The 17,367-nt window shown below is 41.1% G+C and overlaps 1 protein-coding gene across 5 annotated transcripts in view; it reads right to left on the bottom strand.

Moving 5' to 3' along the window:
• Positions 1–17,367, bottom strand: part of ankfn1a (ankyrin repeat and fibronectin type III domain containing 1a) — a 103,612-nt gene that overhangs the window by 26,043 nt on the left and 60,202 nt on the right. For all 5 annotated transcript variants that reach the window (XM_028029692.1, XM_028029693.1, XM_028029691.1 and 2 more), the window contains 3 exons: positions 6,743–6,938; positions 4,799–5,009; positions 357–551 (listed from right to left, as the gene is read on the bottom strand). In XM_028029692.1, the coding sequence (XP_027885493.1) occupies positions 357–551; positions 4,799–5,009; positions 6,743–6,938 (602 nt within the window). The remainder of the gene's footprint in view (positions 1–356; positions 552–4,798; positions 5,010–6,742; positions 6,939–17,367) is intronic.

Genomic DNA, 17,367 nt, shown 5'->3' with positions numbered 1-17,367 from the left:
TTATGGTTTTGTTATCTCAAAAGTTTAATTTTCTGCACTACCAAAAAATTTCAACGGAAATAAACCTTCACCTTGTCTGCTTTCAGAACTGGGCTTAAAACTCTCCTTTCTTTGCATTTATGAATAGAACGCATGTCATTGACATCCACTCTGTCTATGTGGTTAGACTGAATCATGCACATTCATGATTTGAATTGGGTTTTTTTTTCCAGTAATATGGCGTAAGACAAATTTTTTATCGTGAATCACTGCTACATGAATAAACTCCCGCTCCTTGTCAAGTTCAACTCAAGCTCTGTCATTCAGGGAGAATACCTGAGCCGCGTCTTCGGGCGATGTCAGTGTTTTTGACTCACGTGCGTGCTGGAAGCCCGTCCTCATGCGCTTGTACAGCTTGCTCCTCCACTCCCACGCCCTCAGCTGCTTGTCTTTGTGGCAGGCCTCGAGCGACAGGCCGTCCCTCTGAGCCTGAGCCGCCAGGTCGGCCGCCCGCCGCTCAGCCTCCTCCACCAGGGCGCTCAGGTGGGCCTCACGACTCTCCACGCTCACAACTAAAACACACACACACAAAACAGTTTTCAGTCATTTAGAACCAACACATCCTGTCTTTCATACTTTGTAACTTTGTTTTTCACCGTGCTTCATTTTGGTGTTAAAACTCCAGCTTTTAGGTGGTTTGAAATCAAAATTCTCTGAACGGTTCCGAAACATCTTGTTGGGTTTACATGTGGCGTGGAAGGAGCAGCACAGACAAAAGGCTGGCCACTGTGTCGAAAAAAAGCAGGAGTAAAATACGATTTGTGTTAAGCATGTGGATAAATTTACTGTTATCAAAATAATCTAAGTGTAATCGCAGAGTTATATCCAGAAAGTTTCTTATTGTCACAAACTGTAAGTTCGCTCCAATGTCTAATAACAGTATATATTGAAACAAACATGCATTTTGTAAAAAAAAATTTTTTAAATCCACATCTTTGTATTAGTTTTACAATATCATGACTAAAATAAATATTCACTTGTTGATTTGAAGGCTTTTTTTGTACATTTTAGTAATTTTCTTTTATTATTGTCTAAACCTACAAAATATGTAAGTCTGGAGCACAGCTACGAACAGAATTAGCATGGACTCATATCCAAATATATGTACAGCCTCAATGGTTTTCTTATTTTACATGTTACGTCGGCACTAACGTCCCCCAGCGCTGCTGTTTTCTGTGCATCAGGAACTCGTCACGCAGCAGTCGCCGCAACGAAGCATCTGGCTGTGCAGGAAGAAACACCTCCAAGCCTGCCGCTGGGAATGCGTGGTGGTTATGGCCGATGTCCATCCGTTTCCAAGTGCAGCCGAAAGAACTGTGTTTCAGGGTAGCTGCACATGTCATTCTCATCTTTATGGCAGACCACAGATGGTGGCGTGATCCCCAGCAGAGCGGTTTTGCAAGTTGGGCCTCAAAAAGAGCTTTTATTTTATCTCCCCTTAAAATTAAAAACGCAAAAATAAGTGTACATTTCATTAAGATTGTTTACCTTTTACCTGTTTTATTTAATATCTTAATGAAACAGAGAAAGTAATAAGGAGTTTTGCATAGAAAGAATCTGTAAGTAGGCGTTAATCCAAAACTTAAGAATGTGCTCAATGGGTTATTTGTTTTCTATTTTGTTGGATATGGATCTTTTTTTTAAAAAAATGTATATAGCGGCGTCAAAGTCTGTTTTTGAATAAAAGTCAAACAAGCAAGCTCCTTGGTTGTTTTTAATAAAGGACAAATACTTTGAGATCCAGCCAACATTTCCCATGCTAAGGAGATTTTGACCTGTCAGTGAAGATTATACCCTAAGAAACTTTTGCTTGTGCGGTTCTTGGTTTGTGGCAGGGGGGTGTGGGGGCACCAAATTATTTTCAGGGCCTCAAATGATCCTTGGGTTGTACTTTGGACACCCTTGCTGTGTTAGGCACTGAAACTGACTTTATGATGGATTAAAATCAGAGAAAAACATCCAGTTGCTTTGAAAATACAGAGGAACTAGTTTCTATGGTGATTTTCCGCTTATCCTGGGAGCATGAAAGAAAAGGAACCCAGGGCAACACTATGTGAAAAAATATAAAATAAATTTTTGAACTATGTGCGTCATAACTTGTTGGTGGCCACACATGCCAATTTTTTTGTCTACATATGTTTTTTTGTGTGTGTAGAGGCTCTAACAAAAACGTTCAGGTCCAGTTTGGAAAGTTTTGGATAATTCCAGGCTGAAATAAAGTAGAAGTGAATTGAAATTTGAGTGAGAGCATTTTTTGGACAGATTTGACAGAAAACTGTAGTCCTTTAATATTGCTAGACAGAATGGATGAAAGTATATAGAAATGGATTTTGATTTTTAAGCTGTTCATGCGGAGATGAAACTGTTGCCATGAAATTAGTTTTAATCCTAAAGTTTTGAAGTATTTAGCAAGGTGACGTCACAACTCTTAAGATCAACATCCTGTTGGGGAAAAAAAGAAGCAATAATCAACTTTAAATTGTGAATGTGTAACAATTGTGTAATCAAAAGGCCATTTCAGTCATTTTAACTCCAACTTTCGAAAGTTCACAGCTATGGACCACCAAGCAGGATCGTTTTTATTCACACTTCTTTTAGTAAAACCCCATTGTGCCTGAAGGGAACGTTTTTGTTTATTACGTTGTTGTCGATTTTGTAAACGCTGCTCACTGCAAACATTTATAGCATAGCATTCTTGATCAATTCCACACATTTGATGATAACAGATATCAATTTTAAGCTTAATCCAAGATTAAGTTTGACCTGACCCCAAAGTCTCTGCAGAAGCACATTCTTTTGTGGAAACTCATAGCATCTCACACACACACACAGTTGTGTTTTAATGTCTTCTGGGGACTTTATATTGACTTCCATTAATGTTCTACAGCATAACCCTTACACCATCCCTAACCATCACATACCTAACTCTAAGCCTAAAAAACACATACCTAACCCCTAACCCAAAAACAGCATTTCCCCTCATGGGGACCATGAAATGTCCCCACAAGAAACACTGGTCTTCACAACCCCACAATGTAGACAGAAATAGGTCCCCACAAAAATACAAAAACCTGATTCGCGCACACACACACACTTAGAGCACCATCTCCCCCCACCTGGCCGATTTTACTTGGCACTTGAGGAATGACACAAACAGAGCCGGCGGCAGCCGGAGGCAGAACAGCGGCTCTGTTTGTTTACAGGGATGGGATTGTACCACCGTGTGCGGGGCGAAGCCCTGGCTCCAGGGCTCCAGCGGACCCCCGCCTCATACCTCCCCTTCGGCACAATAAATCACTTAGCTGTAATTGCTGCAGCGTTACACGCATCACTGGAAAAGTTCAACCATTAAACAACAAGCGCTGTTAGAGCTGTTCGGCGGGAGGCCGCGCGGTGTAAAGTGGCCAATGTTTCTGTAGCGCTGACAGCAGGAAGGCAAGAACCACCTGTCTGCAGAGGACTTAGACTTGTACTTTATTGATCCCTTGGGAAGACTCCCTCAGGAAATTGAAGTTACCAGCAGCTCCCAGGCAAAAAACAAAGATAACACACAGTAAGTAAAGTGCAAAAGAATACAAAATACAAATTAAATACTGAGGTACACACCAAATGTGAGTAACCAAAACCTTAAATTATGCAAGAAAAACCTTAAATTATGTAAGAAACAAGGAATAAGAATATAGAATATAAGAATATAAGTAAATATAAATACAATGGACAATGGGAAGACTGATGGAAGGGCTGGAATAAGAGGAGGGAGGATTCGGACTGAACCGGCTGATGCAGACCTTCAACAAGCGTCTCTGTATCTGATTAGATCAAGGAAATCTAGCTCACTCCTCTACAATAGTTGAGGTTTATGTGGTAGATGAATTTGAATCTGTTTTTTGTTCTCTGGACGAATCCTGGAGTCTGCTACAACCATCTGATCGCAACGTTCTGGGCTGCAGAAAGACCTGAAGGACCTCCTCCTGCTAACTATTGTTGTTTGGTTCTCCTAGGGTTGTCCTATGATTCTAATTATACCAGGTCTACAGCTTAGGTGATTTTAGGATTAAGGCTGAAATTTATTTACATTGGAAGTTAGAACTCAACACAAACAGCAGCTCCAAAAACCAGCGGCTTATTTTGGCTGTGCTCAGAGAACAGACTAACTGCAATTAACAATGTGAGTTGGATTTTTTAAGCTGTCAAGCAACGCTACGTGTTCATTGAGAAATGCAGCACAAACTGTGTTTGTGACTGATTGTCTGACAAAGGTGCAAAAAACCCAACAACAATCTAAACAGAAGAAAAACAAGTTATTACTTCAAGTCTCATTACATTTTTAGATCCAGATACATTTGGGTCCCTAGATACTTGTGGTCTTTTATTGTAGCAATCCCAGAGAAAAGCTACCAGTTCTCACAGATATATGTGTTTTTGACAGTTTCTTCAGGTCTTATAAATACAGTCGACATGTTTCTGCTTCCCAGTTAATATTTCCTTCTACAGGTTTAGAGCAGAGGCAGGTCCAGCTAACATCTCTGAACCAAAATTAACAAAAGGAACAATTTGTCACTTTTGGTCCAGAACAAGCAGAAAGTTCAACTAATGTCTACTCTGAGTCAAATCTGAGTCAAGCGGCAGGTTTTACTAATGTCTCTCTCTGAAGTTGGTCCAGGAAAAGGTGCAACTAGCACCTCTAAACTATAAACAAGAGCAGAAGGTCTAGCCACCACTTCTGATTCAAGACCAGCAGCAGGTGCGGGCTACTCACAGTGTGGACTCTCCTTCCCGCCAGCCTTTAGCAGCAGCTTGGCAATGGGTGTGTTGTTGGTCATTATGGCAATGTCGAGCGGCGTCAGGCCCTGGCTGTTGGGCGTGTTCAGGTCCAGCTCCTCAGCAGAAAACTGGTAGAGTAGAATCTGCACGGTGTCCAGATCCTGCTGCTCCACGGCCTCGAAGATGCAGTCGCTGCCCTGCATCGTCTGAAAGGAGCATCATGGTTACTCGAGTTTAAGATGCTGTTTCCCTCCTGTAAAATATGATCTGAAGTTGATCAGGCTTCCTGAAGGCCTTCAAAAAACTTTCCTGCAGAGCTCCTCGGTTCAACAGATGAACATTTTCAAAGAAACATTTGCTTGTGAACACACTTCACTCTGTGACCTGTGAATCACTCAGACATTTTAAAGACTGCATGTCTCTTTGAAACTCGTTACAGCCCTAAGAATAGGAACTAACAATCTCAGACATAAGAATGTTTGGAGCAAAGGTGGGAAAATGTGTAAAGTGGAGGCAGATAAGGTCTTACTTCTGCAGATAGACTGATTTTCAGTATCTCTTTTCAATGGACTGCAGCTACACAAGACTAAAAAGTCGGGGAAGAAAACCACAGCAGGATGCTTTGAGGATGTTGGGAGCAGTTGATTTAACTTGGGAGGATGAAAACTAATATTACACGGAAAGATCTCTTGCAGAACTTCCTGACTCTGGCTGAATGTTTTGGGATCCTCGTCGTCTTTCAGGATGCAGGTGTGACGGTGTTCGACATTAAGGGTCTGAACAGGGAGTGTTAAATGTCAGTGAAGCGCCGCGTATTGATCGGCTGCTCCCCTCTTCATCCGTCTGCGTCTTTCCTTTCATGTCTGCTGTTGTGGCTGGTCTGTAAATGTCAGTAGGCTGGCAGAAAATTCTGGAAGGCTTTCAACGCCCACACACACGCTCGCGTGTGCACCGCAGCGTGATCCATCTCACTTGATGAGTCTAAGTGACCAAATGTTTCGTAGGGCAACGGGAAGGACATGGTGAAGGAAGCTGAGAAAAAAAGCTAAGCTGTTTCAGAGGCGGACAGAGCGCCACTGAGCATGGCACCGCGCCTCTAAGCAGCGGCAACGGTAGGTTTCAACCTTTCCAAAGCCCAAGGCAGTGACTCAAAGATCCAGTTATCGTCGCAGAGTTGGCACTCTGCAGACATCACCGTTAACAGGATCAGCGAAGCAGCAAACGAGACGGTTATTGATCCATCAGTCTGAGAGCCGAGCGGAGCTGCAGCTTTCCAGGGTTCTCCTCCGACATCGATGTTGTCGAAACTCCTCAGAAAGTGGTTCAACATTCCACTGAACTTAAAGGAGATTACTTCAACAATTATTTGTAAAAGATTTGGAGAACGTGACATTCCAAAGTCTTGTAACTGTTTGTACGCGTCGTCCGTCCATCAATTTTGCAATCAAAATCCCTGATTTTGTGATGCTAATTTACAGATCGATCAAGGACAATAATTTGACATCAGTTAAGACTAAAGTGGCAGTGTTGTGGAAGTTAGATATTCTGCAACCTGTATTGGAAGTCTGTGGCCATTTCTGTGAAAAATTAGCAATAAACTCACACCTGCACTGCAAAAAAGTGTTGAATAAACACTGTGAGCTTTAAATAAATTAGATTTTCTTTACTGTTTAGATTGTAATAACCTGGAGAGAATATGGTCAAAAGCTTTTGCAGTGACGAGTGCTGCGTTTGAATAATTCAAACTCTGTCATATTACTGAACAAAGTGAATATTCTCAGTGTTGACGTCACCTTTATTGCCTTACCTTTTTATTCCTACTGAATCATGCAAAGCAATGATTGTAGGGACTGAAAATGTAAAACAAACTTTGATGTTCATGTGTTTATCGATTGATAGGACACATAGCCGCTTTCAACATCGTCTCTGCTGAACTCACCGAAGCTTTCCGGAGGCGGTCCGTTTTTCCAAAGAAGTAGGCATCTTCAAAGGAGGAGGTGCTTCCCCGCAGCTTTTCCGACAGGTTCCTGTAGAGGCGCTTGGCGGCGCTCGGTGACGTTGGCCCACCGGGACACTTCCTAGTTTGGGACAACTGCAGGTTCTGCATCTGTTGGGTCATAACGCCTGGGAGATGTCTGCAAAAGGAGGGATGTAGAGAAGTTCAATGCCTCTGGTGAATAAAATGAGTGTAGACATCGCAGGCTATAAGGATCAGCTTGTTAAAGAAAGGATAGAAGAAAAGAAGGGTCAAAATTAGCTATACAATGCTAACATTTAAGCTAGCCTTGTTGGGTAACATTAACATAATCCAAAAAGTAGGGTAAATAGTTCTTAGGTCAAAATTAGTTAACAGGGCTAATGCTTACTAAAGTGATATAATAATTGTTTATGCTGAGAAACATGCTGTTATTATCAGGTTTGCTTAAACAACAAATACCTGAAACAATAGCTCAGTTAAAAACATTACAGCTAGTGTGTAATTTTAAACAAATACCATCAGTCAGTAATATAAAAACAAAGATTTGTGTTAGTTCCTCTCGAGGTTATCCCTCGGAAGCACTGACCTTATGGTCCTCGACAAAATCAACACAAAACACGGGAAAGATATGAAACAAGAAGGATAAAAAATTGTCATGGCAATGCCATGACAAGAATGCTTTTAAGACCTGAATGCTGGGCCTGCAGTGACAAAGCTGGGGAAAATATGCTCTGTGTGACAAAATATTTCTAACACACATTGGTGCTTTGAAATGTGAAAACATGGCAATTATGAGTTTCTTTGAAATGTGACTTTAAAAGGACTAAGGTATTTTTGTTTAATCACAGTGTTACTGACTGAGGTTGCAGCTCCTTCCTCTCCACGAAGGTCAGCTGTTGAAGCCGCTTCTCCACATGAACCCGCTGACCTTTGAGGTTCTGACAGAAAAGGCCTGACCTCTCCTGAGAAGCCGCACGGCTTCTGCTTCCAGTAACCTGCAGCTTTAAGGCCCTGCACCGGCGGAGTCCAACAACACAATCAACATGAGTGACCTTTCAACTGACATTGCTGCCCTTTCTACAGACAAATGTTTGCTTCTCCTTTTTTTTAAATACACATTTAACTTTTTGCAAAACAGGATCTAAGACCAGTCTGTCGGTCTGTGACTGCCTCCAGTCGGGATAAAGACGGGAAGATTTCCTAAGCTCTTCATTGTCAAATTAGATATGGCAGCTGGGAAATTATTTACAGACAGGATCTTTATTTAATCTGGTTTGTGTTTGACTTGTGTTACACCTCACCACAGTGACGAGTTAGTTGTGTGCCCTGTGACTAAATATGAGAACATTTATGCAGCCTTTAGGGTTAAACAAACTGCTAGATGTTCTGCATCATGAAGACCAAGAGACACAACAGACAGGGTCCTGGATAACGTGCAAAACTATGGATTTGGATGTTTACCAGGTAAAGCAGTGAAATATGGTAACTGGAGGAGGTTTAGAGATCCATTGCTCAGGTAGACACATGTTTTGACGGGAAAACTCTTAGTGGCACACTCCACAAATCCAACCTTTTTGGAAGAGTGGCAAAAAGAAAACCAATTGTCGTTAACAAAAACCACCAAACATTCTGCTGGAAGTTTCCCACAAGCCACAATAGAGACTCAACACCCCAGTAGAAGAAGGCGCTCTGTTTAGATCAGACTCAAACTGCTCTTTATGGACTATGTACAGGCCATTTCTCTCTCCCAAAAATGGCCTTCAGAAGCACCTGGCTCCTACATGAAAAATACCAAGTCCCTTCTGGAATTCCGCATTATTTTTCTTAACGCAGAACAATTCAAGTTGTTGGGTGTGCTTTCAAGCTGCTGGGCACCGATGATGGCACAACAGAAACCAATTCGGCGTCGCCTTTGGAATCAAACCGGTTAGGCGTCGTCTTGTTCCCTGCTTTTTCTTGTTACGAGGTGGTGCGGTGAGCCAACTAAGGGAGCTCCTGTTCCCCCCGCAGCTCTTTGCATACTCATTATGTGCGAAGCAGCTGCTAACAGCGTTGCGGCTGCAGGAAACACACCTGCAGTGTGTCGGCGGTCTCGGGCTCCACCTGATTGTTGAGCACTTGGCCCAGCGGGGCGTCAGCTTCGGCGATTGGCTCGTCGTGTTAATGTTGCAGTTGTTACATAAGGCCTAATGGCTCTGTAGTAAATCTGCTTGGAAGCAGAGCCACATTAGTGAGGGTGATTATGTGGCAAAACTGCTAATAGCTCATTTTCAGCGTTCACAGGAAATTTGATAAGCAATAAAATCTACTGATGAACCAATAATCTGCTAGGCCTCAGGGTAAACATGTGTGTGTGTGGGTGTGTGTGTTTTCCGGAAGTTTTAAAATGATAAGACAGAGATCGTCACGAGGGACAGGAAGCATGCCTTTTCCATCTTCAGAGGTTTTTCTATTGCATTAGGAAGAATCAATAGGTCCAAAAATGACACATGAGATTTTATACTACTTTATTATTCATTAAACAAAGACTAAACCAAAACCCAGTGAGCTGAGTCCACCTCATGATCCAACAGCTTGGAAAACTATCTTTAGCAGCCGCATATTTTTGGTCTACTTTCCAGTGAAAATTCCCTTGAATTAAGACAAAACTAACTCACAAGTAGCCTTTTTGGAAGATATAGCAGCTTATTTTAAGTCAATACTGCCTTAATATGGACGAAGACGTTTTAATTCTACTGGCAAATTATTTCACTTATAACAAGGGGACATTTTTTTGTTATAAGTGAAATAATTTACCAGCAAATCTAGCATTTTTTCATCAACATTAAGGAATTGTTCACTTACAACAAGCTTCTACTGTATATCTTGCTGAAAGGTCACCTGTGAGTTTGTTTTATTATTTCAAGGGTACTAGGATATTTGCACTAGACACTAAATCAAAAATACTTACCGTAATATTTTGTGAGTTTGGAGGAATTTTGGCCCACTCGTTTTTCTAACATTGCTTCAGTTCACTGAGTTGAAAGTGAACCTCTGGAACACACGTGAGAGAAAACAAGTTTCTTTAATCTTGTACGTGTGTTGAACTACTGCCTGCACTTGTGTAGCGCTTTATCAGATCCGAGGACTCCAAGATGCTACACCCCATTCATTCATGCATACACACATTCACACACTGATGCTGGTAAGCTGCCTTCTAGCTACAGCTGCCCAGAGGAAGACTGACAGAAGGGAGGCTGCCATTTTATCGATACCATGGGCCCCTCTGACCACCACCAGGTGTTTTGCTAATGGAAACAATAGCAAAGTGACAGAGAGACAGATTGAGGGTTCGAACTGGCAACCCCCAGGTTTCAGGATGAACCGCTACCTCCTGCTGCCCAGAAAATAAAGTTGGTCAGTGGATACATTTGTGGACTTTTTTGGTAATATTTTAAGATAAAATGGAATACGATTAAAAATACAATGAAAATGAGATAATTTCCATAGACTATCCTTTACAAAAAACGTAAATTACAAAATAATGGGTTGATTTGATTACAATATTTTTATATCTCAAACTTCAGGACTGTCTTCCCTTGAGAAAGACAGTGATGCTGCCACCAGAGCAGAGCTTACTTAGCATAGACAGGAATTGGATGAGCAAACCTTAGAGTGGTTGTGTAAAGCCAAGCTTACTGAGACAACAAGACTTTAGGAAACTCCATTAACTCATTAAAAACAGAACTTTTTTAGTTCCATTTAAACTGTTTATCAAATGTTAGAGGTTTTTTCAAATTTATTTCAATTCAAACAGGTAACAAAGTGCATCAAAATATGTTAACTGGACCCTTTTCAGGCTTAAGAGGATAAAAACCGAGATGCTGCTGCAAATTTTATTTTCTAATGTGCTGTTTTAGCGGGAAGCTGTGAAAAGAAAAGGACCCTCTTCAAGTTCACCAGTAGCTTATAATCCGTCCACGCACGCCAAAGTGTGCAAAGAGCAGCTTTAATCACGCTTTCTGGAGTGAAAACAAAAGTACGGGGGACTCATCTTCCCCCGACATCCAGCTGATGGGAAAACACGACCTCGCCGAACTGAAAATGACATTCAGCGGAAACTTCTGAGACCGTCTCCTGTCCTGCGGCTCAAAACACGGAGAGCGTTTTTTTTTTTTTTCTTTTGTTCCACTCCGCGGCTCTGATGGCTCTGCTCAAAGCGCGGCAAACGTCGGGTAGGAACCAACCAGCGCAACAAGAGCAACAATTACACACTCCACTGGGTCCATCGGCAGATGGGGAGGGATGTGATGGAGACACACACACACACACACACACATCCACTCAGCAGGTTCCGAGTGTTTGAGGGGGAAGTAATCGACCTTCGGTTGCAGAAGAAGAAAAAGACAGCAGCGATAATGAAAGATTCGCACTAAAGAACATCGAGTTCGGAACTAGTAGTTATGACTTTATTACATTACAGATGGCAAACTCTTTAAAAAGAGGCAGCCAGAAAATATGCAGCTTTTCTGCTTTTTTTTCTGGCAGAAAAACCGCCAGAAATGGAGAAATGTTGTCACGACGACGTGCTGAAGGCGGCTTGTCGGAACGATTAGCAGCTTCTTAAAGAGACAGAGGCCTGATTTTAAGGTGTTAAATTGCGTCTTTAAGTCATGTTTAATATATGCAGTTTTAGGAATTTCTCCTACAGGGCAGTCTAATACAATTTTAAATAGTCAATGAGTCAAAGGTCACTTTATTAGGGACCCTTGACTCAATTCGAGCATCTCAGGAATTTGAATAGAAAATATGTGCTAGGCTAAATTAAGGAATCTGTTTCAGCTCAATTTATGCTCAATAGCTTAAATCAAGCCCTCTACAGAATTTGTCAGAATACAGGAACATGGAATTCTCAGGAGAAAAAATACGATTAAAACCACTTGACATTCCACGCGACTCTAAGTGAGCACTCTGTTGGTATTTCTTGTTGTGTGACGGATGAGACAAGAAGCCCGCTGATAAAATCCTACTTGGATTTTCAGAGTTGAGGCTCTCACAATGCCATTTCCAATCGGCAGCTTTTTGTTGCAGCTGTGTGATCTCCTGGCAAAATAAGCAGCACGTCGATCCAGCGCCACCTGGTTTAGAGGGAGATTAAATTCACATTTTGTTTTCTGTCCCTTTTTGTCAATTTTTCTCTTTGGAACATGTCATTATCTTCCAAGCAAGGCTCCAACACTGCCAAGAAAGTATCAACAAGCAAAGCGCTCTGAAGGTAAAAGCAAAAACATGCCCACACTGCAGCAGTTAATAACACAGAGACGACTGGCCGAAAACTCGGCGTACTAATGGTTTTCCCGCCATTATCGAAACATGAGGCTTAATGGAGAAACGTTGTTACGATGACGTGCTGAATGCGGATTGCTCCCTGTCAGAGCAATGTATTTGTAGGACTGAGAAGTCTACACATAGATGCTGCACGTTTCAGACTTTTATCTGTTGACATATTTTTCAAAGCATGCCTCGTTTTATTCAACTAGGGCGCGGCAACTTGGGTGCTTGTTCAACTCCTTCGTAGTTTCATTTCTACCCCAGAGAAACAAAGTCGTGCTGATTGTGAGAACCTTTGATCAGCTTCAAAAAGTACATAAATGGTAAAGATACCTTAAGTTCAAGGAGATTGTTAGAATTGTGTAAAAACGTAGAATGTAATTGAATTTAATTCTCAAACTAAAGGCTCCCTTAATGCATTGTTCAGTATTAGATTATGCTGCTGTAATTATAGCTTTTCAGGCTGTTTATACATCAGCTGGTCAATGAATGAGGTGAGCGCTCTATGTGCTGCTGCTTGACATAAGGCAGAGAGGATCTGTTTAATTAAACCCGTGGCAGAGAGGAGCAGCGCATTTCCTGCACTTATAATAATACATTTATTCATTTTTCTTTTTAAATTAGTGCGGAACTATGCTTTCCTGAACCATGACAAAATGTGTGTAAAGATGAAAATGATTCATAAGGTAAGCAACGGTTTGCAGCTCTGTTCTACATAAGGAAAATTCTGGCGAAATGAATTGTCTTACAAAAAGGAAAGAACTTGAGTTTACAGAGATAAAACTGGAGTCTCTTGCACCACTGCAGAAGCCGCTGTTAGAGGTCACCGTTTTATCTTAAAATAATTTGAATGGATAATCAAGGCAGCCGCAGATCACAGATGTGTGTGCTGGCTGCAGTCTGCGGACATCCCATAGTCATGAAACAGAAGCCGTCTGCAGCAGCTCAGATAACGACATGGTTTATCTGTGGGTCAGCAAGGTGAGGGCTAAAAAACACTGCATATGTGAGCATACACACACACACACCTCATATAGACACAAAGTGCAGGTGAACGCACACATAAGATACACACAAATCAGAGATGGTAGCTTAATGGTTATGACTACACATATGTCTCTCCAGCTTACACTCACAGCGGGGGGACGCAGGTATTTGATGCATTATTTTTTTAAGTAATGAAGAATTGAGAGGTTTGCAATTGTTTAACTTCGAAGCATCTGCAACTGTGAGACAAAATAACATAAAAAAAATATATATATATATATATAAAAAAAATTACATTGATTTTGAATTAATTTATTTCGGTTTTTTTGCTGAAATAAGAAAGATGTACAATAGAAAATAGAAATTTATACTTGATACAGAAACTTTTTTTTTAAATTACAGAGGTCAGACTTTTTCTGTAATTTGTGACCAGATTTGGACAAGCTGCACAAGGCTATAAATGTTCTGCAAAAGGATCCCCTCCCCAGATCTTCATAGTGTCAGGGTAACTGTTAGGCTGGCCATGGTCTTCCTGCGCAATTCTTCTCGGAAAAAAAAAAAGAAAAATTCTGGTTTCCAGCACAGTCTGGGCTTCCTCCCGTTGACTTGGATTGTCTCCGGCAGATTTTTTTTACCGAGCCAATCAGAGAATTGAAGGAGAAGATGTTTATTTTCTGCCCTGTTTTTAAATTGTAGTCTGCCTGTTTAAGCAACGGCAGTGGAGGAAGTGAACAAAGTCGTTCAGTCCGTGTCGGTCATGCTTCCAAATACTGAACTAACATTGTTCAGTTCGGCACTTCTCCTCTTTGCAGTGGAAGACAGTTACTGGGCAGACAATTTCCGGCTGTGTTCTGGGTCATTGTAAAGCTGGAAGACGATCACGCTTGATTGTCAGGATGGTGTTCATGGAATTGCACTCTTCATCCTTCTTCCTCCAATCACATCAGCTGGAGTTTATCCCATAATGTTCTATTCTGGTCTCATCTGACCCCAAGACCTTCTCCCCTGCCTCCTCTGGATCATACAGATGGTCATTAGCAAACTTCAGATGGGTCTGGACATGTGCTGGCCTGAGCAGGGGGGCCTTGCACGCACTGTAGGATTGTAATCTGTGACGATGCAGTGACTATTGGTAACCTTTCAGATTACGGTCTCAGCACTCTTCAGGTCATTTATCGGACCATGTAGCTCTGGCTTTTTCCCTCACACTTTTAGTGAATGGGAAAGAGATTGACAGTCATTTTCAGTTTCTTCCATTTTCTAATAATTAAGACAGCAGTGATTGTCTTCTCACCAAGATGTTTGTCTATTGTCCTGCAGCCCATCCCAGCCTTGTTCAGATCTACAATTTTGCCCCTGGTCTTACAGTTCTTTGGACTTACTCTTGGTGGAGAGGATGGAGTCTGATTGAGTAGAGGGTGAACAGTTATCTTTGATGCAGATACACACATTCAAACAGGTAATGATTGGAGGGTAGCAGAGCTTATTCTTCTTCTTATTGTTTTTTTTTTTAAATCCAGAATGTGGAGAAAAGTTTCCGAAACCTAGCATATCATAAAGAAGTGAACAATGTGAGTTGAGGGATTTGCAGGTATTGAATAAGACATTAAATTCACAAAGTTAAATGCTATTAGTTCAATTCATTCAGAAATGTGTCACTAAAATGTTCTAACTTTTCTCCTTGGGCATAGACCCATATTTATATTTCCAAAAAGATATCTATAACATTTTATTAAGTTTCAAATATTAAATATCGGCCTTTAGCACATTTTTCATGCTCAATTAAATGTTGAAAAAGAAAACGGTTGATAATCTTTTGTAGAGTTTAAATTGTTTAATTCATTCAACTATGAGTTTGTAACCTACAGCAATTTAGTTTGTGGGCTAAGATGGAGGCCATCTAGTCTGTAGACCAAATGGCCCACAACTGATCAGAAAGTCAACAGTGACTTGAAACCTGACATGGACTTGTGAGACACCGTATCTAACCTGAAGAAACCCTGAGAGTTTCTAGGTGGTTTCAAGGTTTCCCCTCTGCCTGGTAAAATAAAATAAAATAATTTTAAAAAACCCATCTTCTGCATGTTTTCTGGTTATGACTCAAAGATTCTACATCAAAGTTCTCTCTGGCTATGTCATCTCTGGTTCTTCTCAGGAATTAATCTATGGAAATGAGAACTAATTTAGCCTTTGTGAAGCTGCTGGTAGAGAGCGAAAAGATTTCATTTCAATTCTTTGCCAAGCGACATGTCAACACACCACTGGTTCACACCTTCACTTCCCAAGACTTTTTCTGCATGAGTTATTCTGGGGTCAGAATTAGATGGCTCAACCAATAAATTGAAAATCCTCCTGTAGACTAAAACAAATTTTTGAAAGATCTCCAGGAAGTTCAGAAACCGACCAAGAAAAGTTCACTATTATTTTTTTTTTACTGCGGATCAACCAAGTCCACACCAATCAATGGAAAAGTTTATGAACAGATGTCTATCAAAAGACTGGCTTTGCCCTTAGAGGGAAAGGTATTCTAAAATTAGATTTTCAAAGAAAAAGTGAAGGACGGTGAATAGAAAACTTTATATAAAAAAGCGCCTGAAAGGCTTCAGATCCATTTGTGTGATTCGTGCTGAGAAACAAATAATTCAGCCTTGAGATGTTACAGCCTTTGGGAGATATTAGAAAAGATATAACTCCAGAGAAGATTTTGTGATAACTGTAAAAGCAGAGAAATCTATGAAATATAAGGTGACAAGAAGGATCACAGACAGTAACTTAATTAATCAATTAATCAATCAATCAATCAATCAATCAATCAATCAATCAATCTGCCTAAACCAATCCAGTTGATTTTGTTTTATGTGGAGAAGCACTGGTTCAACTCTAACTTCTCTCTTTTGACAATGTTTCACAAGTACCTAAATTTTAATACAAATCCGATTAAAACTTATTCCTAGTTCAATCTAAAATTGGGGATATTAAGCATGTTGTTCTTGTTTCGATGTATAAAAATGTGTGTTGTTTCCCGGAGGAGAAATGAGAACGCAGCCTCTTGGATCTGACGGAAAGCGATCAATCGGAAAGTGCGGCGATGGGAACATGTAAGGGAAATCAAAATAGAGAATATAAAATAACTGCTTTAGTGCATCAGAGAGTGTGGTGAAGGTCAAATACATATTTATTGTTTTCTTCTTCGCTGTTAAATATGGTGCACAAACTAGCGCCATTTTCTTAGATGGAAACTAAATTTTTAAACTACTTTGAATAATCAGCTGAGCTTACTACTATTTGATAACTAGGATGTATGCACGATTGAACTGAAATTAGTTTGTTGGACAGAGGCTGGAGACGACATTTTGGTGCAGACTGGCACCATGTAAATAAACTGAATTGAACTGCTTCTTCCCAGTCGGCCATGTTTGTTTACGTTGAAGTTACGTAGGAGTTTTGCGAGATTTCCCATCAGACACCTGGAACGTTGGCGATTGATACCGGTTTGTGCGTAGAGTGTTACCCCACACACATTGTAGGACCGAACCTGTTCCACCTTAAGACCTTTTAACGTCACGTGAGCGCTCCCGCTGGTTTTGAAAATCAGCCCACGATTTGAAAATCTTGCCCCGAGAACCAGGCATATAGCGTGAAAAATAAAACCTTCTGTGTGCGATGGTGACTTTTCCTGCCCCTTTCCCCCATGCTTGGTCTCAGTCTCCACAAATACAACCAGGCCTTCCTCTAAGTTTCTGGGTTTAATGATTCACGTCGCAGCGTTTATAACTTTATAGCGACCGCTCGTTCTCATAAAACAGCTGTGGAGTCAGGATATAAAGACGTGTCCTCACAAGACGAGGAATAACCTGACCCCGCACACACACACACACACACACACTGCAGATCCCTCTGATTGGCTCTTTGTGTGCTCACCTAAAACGCAGCTCGGGTCAGCAGTTTAACCTATTCCCCGAATCAAACCGGGAGGTAACCATGGCAGCAGATGAGTAGGGTTAAGTGGGCTATTGGCTCAGGCTGAATAAGGGCAGAAAAAAATCTGTGCTCCTGTGAATAATTTAAACACAGGAGCATAACAACAGCCAACAGTCACCCACCAACACCAAGGATATATGGGACTGCAGCATCCTTGCATATGGAGTTCTTTCTCCAATTTGAGATACACTTGCAGTATAGCATTTCCCAACCTGGAATGTCAACATGGCAGAGCAACATTGAAAAGTCTGGACACCCCAATGGAAACATCTCAGCAGCACCAACTACATCCACAATAAAAACAATCA

Source organism: Xiphophorus couchianus, chromosome 10 (genome assembly GCF_001444195.1).
Source record: "Xiphophorus couchianus chromosome 10, X_couchianus-1.0, whole genome shotgun sequence".
Taxonomy (NCBI): Eukaryota; Metazoa; Chordata; class Actinopteri; order Cyprinodontiformes; family Poeciliidae; genus Xiphophorus; species Xiphophorus couchianus.
Note: the sequence above shows the minus strand (reverse complement) of the source record. Positions and strands in the feature narration are given on the sequence as shown.